The 15603-nt window shown below is 40.7% G+C and overlaps 1 protein-coding gene across 1 annotated transcript in view; it reads left to right on the plus strand.

Moving 5' to 3' along the window:
* Nucleotides 1-11963, plus strand: part of LOC101485832 (mothers against decapentaplegic homolog 3) — a 31751-nt gene extending 19788 nt beyond the window's left edge. The window contains exons 2-8 of the mRNA XM_004557932.6: nt 3805-3998; nt 4330-4464; nt 5652-5777; nt 6618-6830; nt 7030-7167; nt 8013-8157; nt 9237-11963. Coding sequence (XP_004557989.1) covers nt 3805-3998; nt 4330-4464; nt 5652-5777; nt 6618-6830; nt 7030-7167; nt 8013-8157; nt 9237-9360 — 1075 coding nt within the window. The 3' untranslated portion in view covers nt 9361-11963. The remainder of the gene's footprint in view (nt 1-3804; nt 3999-4329; nt 4465-5651; nt 5778-6617; nt 6831-7029; nt 7168-8012; nt 8158-9236) is intronic.
* The last annotated feature ends 3640 nt before the right edge of the window (nt 11964-15603 follow it).

The following is a 15603-nucleotide window of genomic DNA, read 5'->3' on the forward strand; positions in this document are numbered from 1 at the left end:
GAGTATGCTTGAGTAGGAGGTCAACTTAGACCAGGATGGACTTGGCACAAACTTTGATCTGCATCTGATTTCAGTTCTTGGTTGGGAGGTGTTGAGGCTCCTGTCAACAAATCGTGCATTTTTAAATGAGAGGTCTCGGGCCTAGGTGGGAGATAATTGTCCTGGTTATCCAGGCTGATTTGCCCTGTGTCTTATTGAGCAGAGGAGAGTTCAATATGAATCTCTTTCTCCGGCCTCTGTGAATGTAAGTTGTGATTACACATTTCTAGTACATATGTGCCCACTCCAGGTCAGGGATGAGTTACTACTACAGATGGAGGAGTTGGGGTATCTTAGGGTCTTGTTCACAAAAGAGGGGAGAGTGGTGCTTGAGATTGACAGAAAGATTGGAGCGATGCTGTATCAGTTTCGTTATGGTGAAGAGAAAGATGAGCATAAAAATGAACCTGTTGATTTACTGGTCAGTCTATGCCTCAACTGTGGTCACAAGCTCTTAGTAACTGAAAGAACAAGGTCGTGGATCCAAGCTTCAGAAATGGGTGTCCTTTAAAGGTGGCAGGGCTCTCCCTTAGTGACCCATTGAAGAGCTCGGTCATTCGGCTCAGCGTAAAACAGCTGCTCCTCCACATTAAAAGAACCCAGTTGAGGTGGTATGGGCCTCTGGTAGGATGCCTCCTACTGGTGGTCAGTGCTGGGAGAAAAGTTATTTAGTGGCACATGTAACAACCACAAGATCATCATCTCAACACAAATCAGCAATTGCACTGTCTATAGCAGTAGGAAAATCTATGTTACACGTCTAAATAAAACTGGTTAGTTTATACAACATTGTATCATCCAGCCTTTTAACTTCAGGGTGCTAAATCAGGATGACGTAGAGCCATAAAAAAGTGTTATTCCTACACCAAAAGCCATGCGCACTTTAAATATAGAGTAGAAGCCAGTGTTAAAAGTTATATTAAGGGTGTTTTCACAGCTATAGTTTGTTTACTCTGGTTTTAATCAGTTGATGAGTTTGTGAACTTGTAGCTTTTCCTTATGATTTGGTTTGTTTTCACACAAGAAAATTCCAAGTGGACTCCAAGCAAACCAAAATGTGTCACTACAGACCGCCTGAAAATGTTCGGCATGCTTATTGGCCAGATGTGAGCACTAGTGTTTTTTCACAAAAGACATAGCATGCCAGCTCATAGTTTAATTCTAAGTTTTTCATTATGTCTCTCAGTAATGACTAAAAGCCTGCTTGACATTTTCTTCTTGTCCTGACTTTTATTACTTCACTCCTTTTTTCTTTCTGGTTTATAAACTGTTGCTTTTGTAACTGTTTATAAACCGTGTCCATGGACTCACAATGTCCATGTCACTGAGACATTGTTCAGCACATATATACTATAAATCAAATAACTTCAACTGACTATTAGTTAATGCCTGCCTATACATAGGTGATGTCACTTGTAATTACTGCAGTATAAAGTCATATACCCTTTTCCTGGTTGAAGTTATTACTGTGGCTGATATATTATTATACATTATAACTATTTTCTTATTTAAAAAAACCCAAACAAAACTGAATGGAAACGGGGACAGTAAGTAGGGCACCAAATGACCAGTAGATTTTGTATGTCTGTCTGAGCCCACACAGTCCCACCCACCCAGTAGCAGACATACCAGTGACATCACATCAGCCCTCTCTCACGATTCAACACATCCACAGTGAAAAATGTCACATTCACGTGCCTACATGTGAATGTGGTTTCCTTGTAGATGCACTTTCCATGCATTTCCTTCATGTCATCATCACTGTTGGTTAATTTACAGTGATTCACTATTTCAGCATAAGCTCTGTGTAACATTAAGTTTTTCCCAAGTTGTTTATTGAATGAGGGTGCGTGGTTAAGTTGTTTAATAGAGGTCTAACAGCAGTCTAAGTGACTTCTTGATGCGTGGCTTTATGCAGTATGGTAAAAGGAAGCAGCCACAATAAGTCATGACAATAAATGCCAACACAGGAAAACCGCAAAAGAAAAGAGATACTGTGTTTGCAAGCAGACCCCCATAGAATCAAGATTATGCAAAATCTGGCTTAACATTACTATAGATTGCTATATAGCTTTGATAAACAGGTTCTTTCAGCTGCTCTCTTGTTCAGGGGTTGCTCCAGCACACTTGAATTGGCAGATCTTTACACCGGATGCTTTTCTGGTCACAATCCTGCCGGGGATAGATTCCTCCAAAAAGGGGATCTTTTACATGTTGGGTGTTAAACAGTGCACTGTGGAGTCACCCACTATAGATCTTGTTGACTAAATGAAAACTGGTATATTCAGAAAGCAATATTGAACAAATGGTTTTCTATTCAATATGCATAGTAACCCAGAGATCTTTGTTTGCTGTTTAAATTGCCAGGTCTTTGTAATTTTCTATGTTTAATTCTCAACACTTTTTAAAAATAAAGTTTTAGAAGTTATTTGATCAGACATTTGCTTCGTTTCATAGCTCTCGACTTCTGCATGGGAAACAATAAAAGCTTCTGTCGTTGCTTTCCCAGTTCCAGTATGATACCAGTATCTTGGTTTTGGGTATCTGCCAATACACACCACATCACACCATACACCATTCACTTGCCCGATGTGCCGTGGTTGACCTAGATGAGGCTCAACTGAGCTTTCCGCAGTTGGGCGTGGCCTTGTTTTTATTTAGAGAGTCATATTTGTCCTTCTAAAGAGCTTTATCTTAAGCCTTTGACCCTTACTCTGTGTGAGAGAGTGAGTGGGTGGGACACAGAAAATGAGGGGACGTATGTGACTGCTGCCTCTTGCGTAAGATGTTGTGCAGGGTTTTTTAGTTTTGTTTTGGAGGTTTTTTTGTTTGTTTTTTTTTTTTTTCCCCTCTGTCAAGGGTTATTGTGCTCCAAGATTACAGCCTTTAACCTTATTATGACAGTCCACAATGTCAAACTGTCGCTCATTACTATCTGCCGGCCTAAATCATCATCCTGCCAGAAGCATGCCAGATGAGTGCAGATGTTATACAACACAATGAAATTCCTTTTAAACATACTGTAATGTCATTGCCGATTGTTTATTATTAGACATGACCTCATATCGCCTCTGCACTAACAGCTGGGACCCTCGTCATGGGGAAGTAGTTGCATAGCACAGTAGTGAGCACCAAATCCAGCATTTGATAACATTTAGAGGACAGAGCAGCGTACAGTGAATTTTTGCTTGAAAACCAGTTTAAAAAAAGAAGAAATATATTTTAGTTGTTCAGGACTGTCAAGGCAAAGACTGTATACCCATAATTTGGATATCATCAAGTACCAAAAATACTGTAACAATTAATCAAAAGGAGCGGTGTCACACAATTACTACTTGATGACAACAATGGATGAGAATATTTAATTTTAGGTTCATGAATTTGTTTTTATAAACAAAAGGTCACAGCAGGGGAAGGGACAGGTGGATCAAACCGTAACCAGCCTCAGAGTGGTAGTACCGACATAGCCCTTTCAGAAAAATGACATCAGAGCCAGATGCTATCAAGAAACAAATTCAGCAGTTCTTCTTTTTAGTAACTATTCTATTTTCTGTTTTCAGTTGGAGGTTTCAGATATTTTTCTGCTGGCAAGTATAAGGTCGTGCCCAGGCACACTTCCCTCTCATTTTAGTCACAACACACACTCTGACACGCAGCAGAAAACAATATAAGCCTACACAAAAAGAAAAAAAAAAAGCGGTGGATAACTGGAAAGTCAAACCAAATGTCTCAAACTTATGCTTCTTCCTCTTCGTGTATTTACAGATCTTTGGATGGCCGTCTTCAAGTTTCCCACAGAAAAGGTCTGCCCCACGTCATCTACTGCCGTCTGTGGCGCTGGCCCGACCTGCAGTCCCACCACGAGCTGCGGGCGGTGGAGCTGTGCGAGTACGCCTTCCACACGAAGAAGGATGAAGTGTGTGTCAACCCATACCACTATCAGAGAGTAGAGACACCAGGTATGACAGCTCGGACAAACAGAGTTCTTTCTTTGTTCACTGTTGTGTTGTTTGAAGAAAATAGTTACGTACATTTCCAGTGTGTTCTAATGGGTCTTGGTTAGTGGAATAGGTTTTGTTTTTTTGTTTGTTTTTTTCTCCCACTGGATGTTTTTATAGGTTTATTTGTATCCACAGGGTTTGTGAAACACCTTTCCTCTTATCAGCTGATCAACGGTTTATTAATTTCTGTTCCAATAAATATTTACTTTATCCATACATGAAATCAGTCATTGCTTTATTACTATATTCTGAGAAAAATACTTTCTGTGTGTTTGTGTCTGTTATGCAGTACTCCCACCAGTGCTGGTCCCCAGACACACAGAAATCCCCACTGAGTTCCCACCTCTGGATGACTACAGCCATTCAATCCCTGAAAACACCAACTTCCCTGCTGGCATCGAGCCCCAGAGCAACTATATACCAGGTACCAGCGTGCCTCCTAGCATGACTCACACAAAGTACCTCCTTATGGTTTATGCTTTGTGAGAACTAGTTTGTAAGGTGGGCTGTTTATGCTGTACTGAAGAGTTTGGTGAAAACTGACTGTAACAGAGAAGGAGTAGTAGTAAAGTACTTAAAATATGAGGATGATGGTGCACGCTTGTGGGTTGTTTGTCACAAAAAAGGCAGAAGTACAGCTCTTGGAAGAGACCTACCTAGTTTGTGATTGCAAAGGTGTGTGTGTGTGTGTGTGTGTGTAATTAAACTAGTTTTACTATAATTTTCCTTTTGAATCTTGAGTTGGATGAAAAGCTTTTACAACATCGTCCCAGGACAGGACCATCAAACATAGGACGTGGGGTCAGAATTGGCCTGACAAAGACTCCAATCTGGTCCTATGGAAAGCTTGGAATATGTGAAGAAGGGCACAAACATTGGACTTCCTAACTGCATTTTCATACTTTTTACACTTTTTCATACTGTTTAGGGCCTCCCCTTCTCTTTATATGGAGAGATCGGGCAGCTGCATGACTGGCCCACATAAGGTCAAAGCGTGCTTCATGTGGGCCACAATGTACAATAAGTTTGGTGTTTCTGTTTCAAGATTAAGCTTTTAACATTATAAATAAACATACAGCCACATTTATAATGTGGCTGTATGTTTATTGTCAACCGGTAGCTGTTGAAGTGTTATTGATCCTTTTGATTTACTTTTCTTTTGGCTTTTCTGTTCAAAAGTCGAGTTCTGATGTATTGTGAGAGAATTGAGAAAATGGCCTTTTGACTATGAATTTAGGAAGGGATTTACTTACATAAGCTGTTTTTCAACAGGTTAACGATTATTAAATTTTAAACACTTTCACTCATTCACTCACCGACTAGAACCTTCTCACTATTTAGGAAGTTCTGTGTAGGTGATTGTACGGTCACTCTTTGCGTCGTTAATTATGTTGTACTTCAGAATAATTAAAGCACAGCAGGCCAACTGTAATAATAGTAGTAACACATACTGGATTTAATCAAATTATTAAATACAAGTACTTTTGGGCTACTCTCATTCCTCATCTCTATCTGTTATTTTTCCCTCAGTGCAGCTACAATGCTTGGTTAGTGATCAGGGGCCACCAACATTTCAGTATGAGTGAGTGTTTGTGTCTTTGCTTGTCTCAGAAACACCTCCACCAGGCTACCTCAGTGAGGATGGAGAAACCAGTGATCACCAGATGACTCATAGCATGGACACAAGCTCCCCAAATCTGTCACCTAACCCAGTTTCACCCACACACAATAACTTGGGTAAGAAATGCGTGTGTCTGTTTGTGTACTTTTCTGTTTGTCTGCCTTGATTTGCAAACAAATGTTTCAGCAGCGTATCTCCCCAGTGGGAATTCTCTGTTTGGTTTAACTCATTTCTGTAAGAGGAAACCAGATGATGAAAGAAGCCTTTGTGTTCCCCGCTCACCATGTGAACTTTTGAACAGGTCAAGACACCACGCAGCCCACACTAACATCAATAACAATATCCTAGGTTTATTCTATCAAGACGGAAAAGCGCCAGGAGGCTTGGCTGGAACACAGTTGGTGAAATAATAAAGCAACAACAGTTTCATTTGGCAGTGCTGTCCGGTTGTGTTCTGGACTTCAAAGCAAAGGACAGAATGTTTCTCAGCTGGTAGAGGGGGACAAAAAGGAGCAAATTACCAGAAACAGTTGAATTTACTGAAGAGTACCATGGACAAGTCCAACTGGGCTGCAGAATCCTTCAAGTGAGGGTTGAGTTTCCACATTTTGTCTGGTTAAAGCTTCTGGGAAACAGTGTATGGGTTTGACATTTTGTGACGCAGGCTCTCTCCGTGTTTTTGTTGGTTTTCTCTTTTTTTTTTTTCCTCTGTCTGCAGCCTCTCAGCCCTTTTCTCCATATATTTGCCTCTTCTTTGTTATCACTGCTCTTAATGTATGTTTTCTTTACCATCTGAATAATTTTCTGTCTATTAATTCTGTGATTTCTGTCTTACTATTCTACTACTTTGACTTTGAGAATACATTCAAACATTGCATTAGTTTAATTGTTCTGCACTGTATTAGCAACAGTATTGAACTCAGTTCTTTCCTTTTTGGGGTCCTCCTCTGTCTCAGACCTCCAGCCAGTGACGTATTGTGAGCCGGCCTTCTGGTGCTCTATTTCTTACTATGAGCTGAATCAGCGAGTCGGGGAGACCTTCCACGCCTCGCAGCCCTCGCTGACAGTGGACGGCTTTACGGACCCGTCCAACTCAGAGAGATTCTGCCTGGGTCTTCTGTCCAATGTCAACCGCAACGCAGCTGTGGAGCTGACACGCAGACACATTGGTAGGCCTTATGACTCCATTTGGATAATATCTCCTTTGCCTTCTCAGAACACTTTTATTCACTTGATTTCTTGAAAGACTATTGGCTTATTAACAAACATGATTACGTATTGCTTTAGACCTGTTATTCAACATTGTACTTTTAATTATTGTTGTTGCTGACTTGTTTCGGCTCTCTGCCTCTCACTCTTTACCTCAAGGTCGTGGCGTAAGACTGTATTACATTGGTGGAGAAGTGTTTGCAGAATGTCTCAGTGACAGTGCAATCTTTGTCCAGAGCCCCAACTGTAATCAACGTTATGGTTGGCATCCTGCTACAGTCTGCAAGATCCCTCCAGGTATGTGTCCAGCTAACACTGGGAGCATCGAGAGACATACAGGACAGGGAAAGGGAGTAAGACAAATGAGTAGGACGGAAGACAGTGCAATAGAGAAAGACCAAAGTTTACTTTTCACAGAATTGGCAGTTCGATCCCCAAAACTTGTGTGTGTGTGTGTGTGTGTGTGTGTGTGTGTGTGTGTGTGTGTGTGTGTGTGTGTGTGTGTAAATGGTTGAATGTAAAGTAATTTGGGATTGAAGTGCTATATGATTCCATTCAGTTTTCCAAAGAGAGGCAGAGGCCAATATACACAAAAACAAATTGATTGATGATTCAGAAATGATTCCCTGAGGCTCAATCATCAAATGAGGCTACAACACATCGCGTACCTCATCACCAGCCAGCCTGTCAATGTCTCCTTTGGCTAAACTGTGGTCGGGTTAAAAATAAGGTTTTTTTCCTTTCCTCACTGGTCTCTTTATTTTTACCACATAATTGGTTTGGATTGTTAAAAGCTTTCCCCAAGCACATCTGTAAATGTTAACAGTTTGTTGTCTGAAACAAGATGTTTATACAATCATTGCAGCATTTAGTTGAGTCAGTGACGCATTCAAGTACACATTCCTTTAATTTGGCTGTTTTCATCCAAGTCACTGCAATCTGATTCGGTAGGACCACGAAAGATATTTCTCCACTTTTAACACAAGTCTGTGTGGAAAGCCATCAGATTAATAATGTTAGTTTGACTACTCTCATGTAAGATAAATTTAAATTGTTTGTTTTGTAGAAGCTAGAGATCAGCTTCATCTTGATTTTTTTTTTCTAGCACCTCTAATTGATCTATTGTTTGTTGTTCTCATCAGGATGTAACCTAAAGATCTTCAACAATCAGGAGTTTGCTGCACTGCTCGCACAGTCAGTAAACCAGGGCTTCGAGGCTGTGTACCAGCTCACCAGGATGTGCACCATCCGCATGAGCTTTGTGAAGGGCTGGGGAGCCGAGTACAGGTAAGCTGCAGCTCTGAGTTAATGCTAGCCACTTTCTCGTCTCCTGTTTCTGCAACAGTGTAGCAGTGTAAAATCCATACGAGGTCTGCATGTAAACGAAGACAATAGACACAAACAGACTGTGAATTACATCCCACAATCCACCCGCCCCCGCTCGCTGGCATGTGCACACACTGGTGAATCCGGTCAATGATGTCACAGAGCTCTCGTCTATAGAAACGGGCCCCAGTTGGCAAACCAGACTATTTTTAAGCAAACACACATGTGGTGTGTCAAAAAGAGATGTCAGACTTTCCCTCTTCCATTCCCTCCCCTTTTTCCACACAGTCTGACTCACTGATAGTAAGAAAGGAAGAGATGGAATTAAAGGCAAGCAGATGATTGGCTGAAAGTTGGCCGTGCTCAGGCGGTTTCCACAAGGGAGAAACCTTTGAGCTGGGAGTGACTGCTCAGCAGTCCTGTCCAGACCAAATGCTCACATGTGGAGACACTTAAACACAGGATTCAGGTTACTGGAGTAGCCAGGCCCTCCTTCTCTACCTCCACCTTCACCTCACTCTCACTGCCTGTTTCCATTGTTGGCTGTGTCTGTTTAACTCTTTAGTCCCTTGTGTCTGTTCACTTCTCTCTGCTGTGAGAAAAGCAGTAAAGGAAAAAATGTTATGGCCCCCTTTTTGTCTTTAGTGAGAAAAAAAAACTAAAGAAAAAGCTTAAGAAACTGCATCATTTTGTAGTTTTAGGTTTTTTTTTGCAGTTGCTGCAAGTCTTCCAAATGATTTCTTTATTTGAACTGTACAAATTCAAGAAGTATGTGTCATTGATTAGAACTACAAATACATATCTTAAGAGGTCAAAATCAATAGTTGCCGTTGTTGGTTTTTCAGTCAGTAGAATTTTTGCATTCTATCTTTAGTGACACAGTGTGTTAAAGTGTAACTCAAAGAAGCTGTGAAAGTTGTCTGTCTTACATCAACACTGTAATGAAAGCAGAGCAATGTGACTTTGTAAGTTTGCCCACACTCTTTAACAGCTGTGTCTGTTTACCTCACATCCCTTTGTGCCTCTTTGGTCTCTCCCAGGCGACAGACAGTGACCAGCACCCCCTGCTGGATCGAGCTGCACTTGAACGGGCCCCTGCAGTGGCTGGACAAGGTGCTCACACAAATGGGCTCCCCGAGTCTCCGCTGCTCCAGCGTCTCTTAGGGAGACCATTCACCTGCTCATTTCCTGTCAATGACTAGAAACACACAAACTGCACACGGACGAGAACGGCTACACAAGTACTGAAAGATGACGAACCCCCTCATTCAGCCACTGTTACTTTGTTCTTCCTCCCCACCAGCTGTCAGTAGCACTTTTTATTTACTTGTCTGTTTTGAAAGGGGCCGAGTGCATTAAAACAGTTAAATGTTAGAAGGATCTCTAAATTTGACGTCTGTAATTATCCTTTGTTACCTAAAGGACTGAAGTTATTGCTACACGAGCTTCTTCCTGTCTGGTCGTGTTTGTTTAAACATTAGTCTCATAGTTTTTACCTGTTTTGTACAGATGTTAAAGAAAATGGCTGATCCAAAAAAACATTTTAAAAAAAGATTTAATTTTTAACCATTACTTTTGAATTTGTAATGCATGTGTATGTGCATGTTAAATGCATTTTACATGATTTTGTTTCTGTTTTTGGGCATTTAATACTTTATGAAAATGTGACCCAGTCAGATGGCTTGAAAAAGAATTGTATAGTGGGAATAGTCAACCAACATTTATAAAAAATACAGCGTGAAGGAATGGGAATATATTTCTGTCTGGGTGAATAACAGGATGTTTTAGCTTCACAGTCAAACTTCAAACGGAAACAAAGGAAAGCAAAGCTTCAGTCAAACTTGCTGCCATTCAGGTGGTTCTTAATCAAGTGCTGATTTGAACTACTACCTGAATCACAGTTACATATCTCACATGTGGGATCATTCAGGGTGGTGCACTTTTATAAAATGTTGATTCTCCGGTAAAGTGTTGTTGCAGCAGCTGAGGTGGTGCTTTATCAGTGAAATGTATTCTGCACTCATTTCTGGAAGCTTTGCCAATTTATATTGTAGTGTGTCACACATGCAGACTTGAAAACATCTCACATACTGTACATTTCTGCATTGTTAAAGGGGACCGGTTATGCTTATTTCTGCTTCCAGGTTTTTATTGTTGAGCTCAGTGGTCAAAATAATCCTCATTTTTGTCACTCTGATCCTGCATCCAGCAGCTCTGGTTATGCTTTGTCAGGAGCAGACTGTTACCTCCTCTACTCTCGAGGTCACCTTTCTTCTGATTGGCTGACCTTTGCAAACTGAAGGTTTGAATAGGAGGCGCTTAAGAGCTTTCTGCTTGAGATTACCTATTGTGTGCTATTACAGGATCTGAAGTAATGGCCATGTTTAATAACAGCATGCAGCACTGTAAAGGTACGTGTGTATAACAAAAATATAAAAGGTCCCCTTTGAACTGCAGATTGAACAGACTTGTTTATGTATCTGCAGAACGCTTTGAAGTGCAAGGGGAGCAAAGGGATGCCTTTGCTTTCGCTGATATTCTCAGCCATACATAATATTGGTCTTAAAATTAGCCATGCTGACTTTGTGCACTCAGGACTGTAAAAGAACAAAAAAAAAAAACAGAATAATATACAGAAACCAATGAAAAGAGGAGATGTATGACCTTTGAGACTTTTTAGTCTATTTTGCTATCAATTAGGTTTGTAACATGATACAGTGGAAAATAACTGCTGGCAGGTCTGGGGGGGGGGGTAGTAGCCCTTTAAATATATATATATTTTTTCTTAATAATCTGTGAGGATAAGACAGTTTAAGTACAAAGCACAGCTTTTAACAAAGGGACTTGTTGAGATAAATAAGAGGCATGTAAATACCAATAGCTTCTCAAAATTCCCTTTTTCTTTTTTTTTGTCTTTTCTTTTTAGGCCTGTACATATAGTATACGTGTGTTTTAATAATGTGGCCATTAGCCTTTATAATGTTGATCGTTTTGGAAACAGAAGAAGAAAAAAAGATCAAAAACTGAAGAAAAACAAATGTTGGGAAAAGCGATGGCAGAAATAGAAAGACAGTCAAAGCTTTAGTCCCGTTTCCTTTCAGCCACCCACTGTGATGGAAGTGGAACCATTTCCTTCTTGTTCTCTAACACTAGACAAAGACTCAGTGGGTGAGCATGAAAAATATTTTAAATCTTTGTACTGTGCTTATTTACATTGTCCAGGCTCTTGATGTTAACAGCAGCCCAGTGGTGCTAGTCTTTAACATTTTAGGGACTGAAGAGTAAACAACAAAGGCCCGAGAGTTTACCATCAACGCTGGTAGATTTTGATCTCTTTGGAATGATGATGACTTTTAAACCTGCAAACTTTAGTGGGATGGTTTCAGAAACAGTAGCATCTACCAATCTGAGACGAGCCAGCTCTTTGTAGAGCTTCTAGTGTCCTCGAATGCAGTAGTCCTGATTCTGATGGGCTCATAGTCATTGTATTTACCTGGTAGGGATTATTTTTAAAGCAAATTTGTCATTTTTATACATTCTGCTTGTGTTTAGTTTAGTTTTGTTTGTTTTTTTATCCCCTTTGTTTAAATCTCACCCTGTAATCGCTATTATTAGTTGTGATTTCTGCTTCTGTGCTCTGAATTGGTCTTTTTAGATGTCTTGTACAAAACCCTTTTATTTTTCTCTGCTTATGAAGAGTTGATGTGATGCTTTATATTTCTGTGTATTATTGTTGTTTCGAAAATAAAATATATATCTTGTGGTGATACGTGAGCCTATGTGCTAAGTACGAAAGAAACTGAGGCTGGGTGGAACTAATCTTACATGACAAACTGCATCTTTATTTCTTGACTGTGCATAATTATTCAAACATCGGAACAAATCAACATTATGAATCACAGTTAGCTGAGTTTTGTAGTTAAACGAGATTTGCTCGCATGAAATGTACTTAAAGCCCTTTATTAACATTTCCTTCAGTGTGGGGAATTCCTTGTCTGCGGTGGATAATTTCATACTGTCTTCAGAAGCAGACAGAGACGGTAATTACAGGCCCACAGCAGCCCTCTCTTGTTTCTTTACTTACTGCTACGTTACGAGCTAATTCAAACCATAAACATTTGTGCCGTCACAGAGGCGCGGCGCGGCTTTGAACATGAAGGCAGGCTTTGTTGTTGATGCCCTCAAGGGGAAAAGGGCCGGAACAAGCTGCTTGTCGCTGCAGAGACCTTGCTGCTGTGGTGACGAATAGTTTGTGTGAAAGGACCAAAGCTGGCTCACAAAAGTCTGCTGTATGTGCATGCATTTGAAAGGCAGTCAGCGCAGCAGTGAGGCTTCATTATTAATTGTTTCTTCGCGATTGTATAAGAGGAGACAGACAAAGAGCTGAGTGGATGTCTGTCTCCACCATAACCTTCTACCTGAGCAGGAGAGCAAAGTATGTGATACAAAATGAATTTGTGCAGACAATTAAGCCCTCTGTTAAACATCCTGTTTCACATTTATCTGAACTATACCTGAAGGCAGATAATTATAAACTAGTTTCAGGTCAAACCACATGAAAAACTTGAATGGATTAATATAGAAACTAGAGAGTGCTGCTTGTGTCTGAGCACTGATAATCACTTTTCGTCATGATCTGATTCTGGAACAAGTCATTTAAAAAGAAATGAATATGTGTGAGCGTAACTTAGAAAGCTTTTTTGTTTGTTTTTAATAGTAAATTTGCTGATTGTACAGAACATACAGTTGAATGGAAAGACATTGAAAGGACATTCAAGAGACGATATAAAAATCAAAGGTATGTACAATAGAGGCAGTATTGCAAATATAGTAAGACATGGGCATATAATATAGATATAAATAGAGCAGTTTGTGACATGTACATGGACAGTGGTGCGAATGCTTGTAGCAAAATGCAAAAACAGTCGGCAGCATTAAAAGATTTGAATGTACTGGGTCCTTGTGTGGAACCAGCTAACACAGAGTTGTGGTAGTGTGTTATAGGAGCAAGCCATCAACACAAGATCCATGGAGGCTGGGGTTTTCCACACCAGGCAAGACCTCAGGTGCAGGCTGTGTAAAGATGCCCCTGAGACAATCCAGCACGTAACAGCAGGGTGTAAGATGCTAGCAGACAGGACATAGAATGAACATCATGACCAAGTATACTTGAACATCTGTGCAGAGTATGGCCGGGAAGGTGAAAATGTGACTACCAAGCTGGGCGAGTGGCTCCAGCAGATCCCAGGAACAACATCCGAGATCTCTGTCCAGAGGAGCGCAGTCCTAGGAATAGCAAAGATACTGCGCAGGACCCTCAAGCTCCCAGGCCACTGGTAGAGCACCTGACAGGGAAATTTACATTTTTTTAATGTGTAAAAAAATAAAGTCTTCACAGGGCTTGCTAACCAAGCACCTCAATAAAAATAAAAACCCTGAAGATCTGTCAGTCTGCTGGTGTAAACATTCAGATGTGTTACCACAGTTATCCCAGGAGTGAAGAGTGAATATCCAAACAAATTCACCCCAAGGTCAGACCATGTTCAGCGAAACTACAATATCCAAGAGCTGCATCTCAGACTCTACAGGGCTGTGTTAAAAGGTTAAAGTTAATAATAATGGATACTTTATTGATCCCCATGGGGAAATTACTTGTTTTTCTCTGCATTTGACCCATTCACTCAGTGAAGCAGTGGGCAGCCCACTAAGCAGGCGCCCGGGGAGCAGTGTGTAGGGGCGGTACCTTGCTCAGGGGTACCTCAGGGTAGCCGTTAAGTGGATTCGAACCGCCGACCTTCCGATCATGGGGCGACCACTTTACCTACTGAGCTATCAATGGAATTAAAACTACTGCTTCTTTGAGTCTCGTGGTAGCACGGTTTCAGTTTACAAAAGAGCATCTGAACAAACCACAAAGAAATGTTACCTGTAGCCACCAAGGTTGTGGTGGGACGTTAAGAGAGCTGTGCCCACAAACCTGAATGAGCGACGCTGCAAAGAAGAGCGGGCCAAAATGAGTTTATATGATTTCATCACACACACAGAAGAAGTGCACCCGCAATGAAATGAGTACCCTAACAGATATAATAAGCGGTCACAGACTGGAATATTTTAAGACGTACTCTCGGGTCGGTAATAATAAACAGTTTTAGCTCAACACTGCCACCTATTGCTCGCACAGAATAATAGCAGGCCAGATACATTGTTCTATTGATTTATTTCAATCTTTTCGCCTTTATTTTCCATCTTTCACACGCAATGTAGAAAGAATATTTTTGTCTCGATTTATATAAAACTGATCAGGAGATTTTGCACTTAACTATTAAACCTTTGAACTTAAAACAGCTGGACGCAGTCTGCTCGCGGGGCACGGCAAACCACGTGACTTTATCAGGCGGGAAAACAAAGGGCACTTACTTTGCATGTGATAAAATTAAGACTTATGCTGTGAGACAGCACACACAACATATTCAGGTGTAGATTAGTGTCACACTGAGGTAATTTCATTCAGATGTTGTTAGGGAAATGGATCGTTTGGGGCTGCCTGCTTACAGCTAACAATGATTAAATGAAGATGAATACGTTCAGCAGAGAGAAAGGGCTCGGTACATCGCCCAGCACAGCAGAAATGAGGTGTCCCAGTGATTTAGGGCGCAAAGATGGGAACAGATGAGTGGCATCAGCTCCGTCTCTGTGTGAAGGTCACCGTGACGCAGGTTTCGACAGTGTGAATGTTTGTTGGTAAACAAATCCATCTTGACAAAGGTCACCATTTGTTTCCTACTCTCCTTTTTTATTACTATTATCAGGGTTCGTACGTGTGCTTGAAATCCTTGAAAAATGCTTGAATCTTAATGTTGCCTTTTGAAGGTTTGAAAAGTGCTTGGATTTCAGATGTTGTGCTTCAAAGTGCTTGAAAGTGTAACTGTATTTCATTCACCACAAATAACTATCTGATTGAATAGTTTTCTTATCAGATAGAGAAATAAAATGAGTCGCAAAATGTAGAGGCAAAATTTGTATAGGTATGAGTGGCTAACATACCTGTAGGGTGCTGTTTTAATGAGTGTTTGATGGAAAACAACAATGGCGGAGTTTGCGCTCTCCAGTCGCATGATAGGTGAGTCCTAGTAAATAATTTTCCAGTACGTGTACGTTACACATGCTATTTTTAAAAAATTATGATTATTTTGCTAGCTATCAAACTCGCTGGAGAAATGACTGAAATGCACTGAGTGTGATGCAGTATGGCAGCGCTATTATGGAATATGCTGTGAACTTAGCTAACATTACTTAGCAGTGATATCAGTTACTTTGCTCAAGTGAAAGCTTTAAACATTAGCCTGATACATAACTAGCTACCAGAGTCTCCATTTCAACTTGGGTGAAACGTGCGGACTTCAAACT

The sequence above is a fragment of the Maylandia zebra genome, linkage group LG1, assembly GCF_041146795.1.
Source record: "Maylandia zebra isolate NMK-2024a linkage group LG1, Mzebra_GT3a, whole genome shotgun sequence".
Taxonomy (NCBI): Eukaryota; Metazoa; Chordata; class Actinopteri; order Cichliformes; family Cichlidae; genus Maylandia; species Maylandia zebra.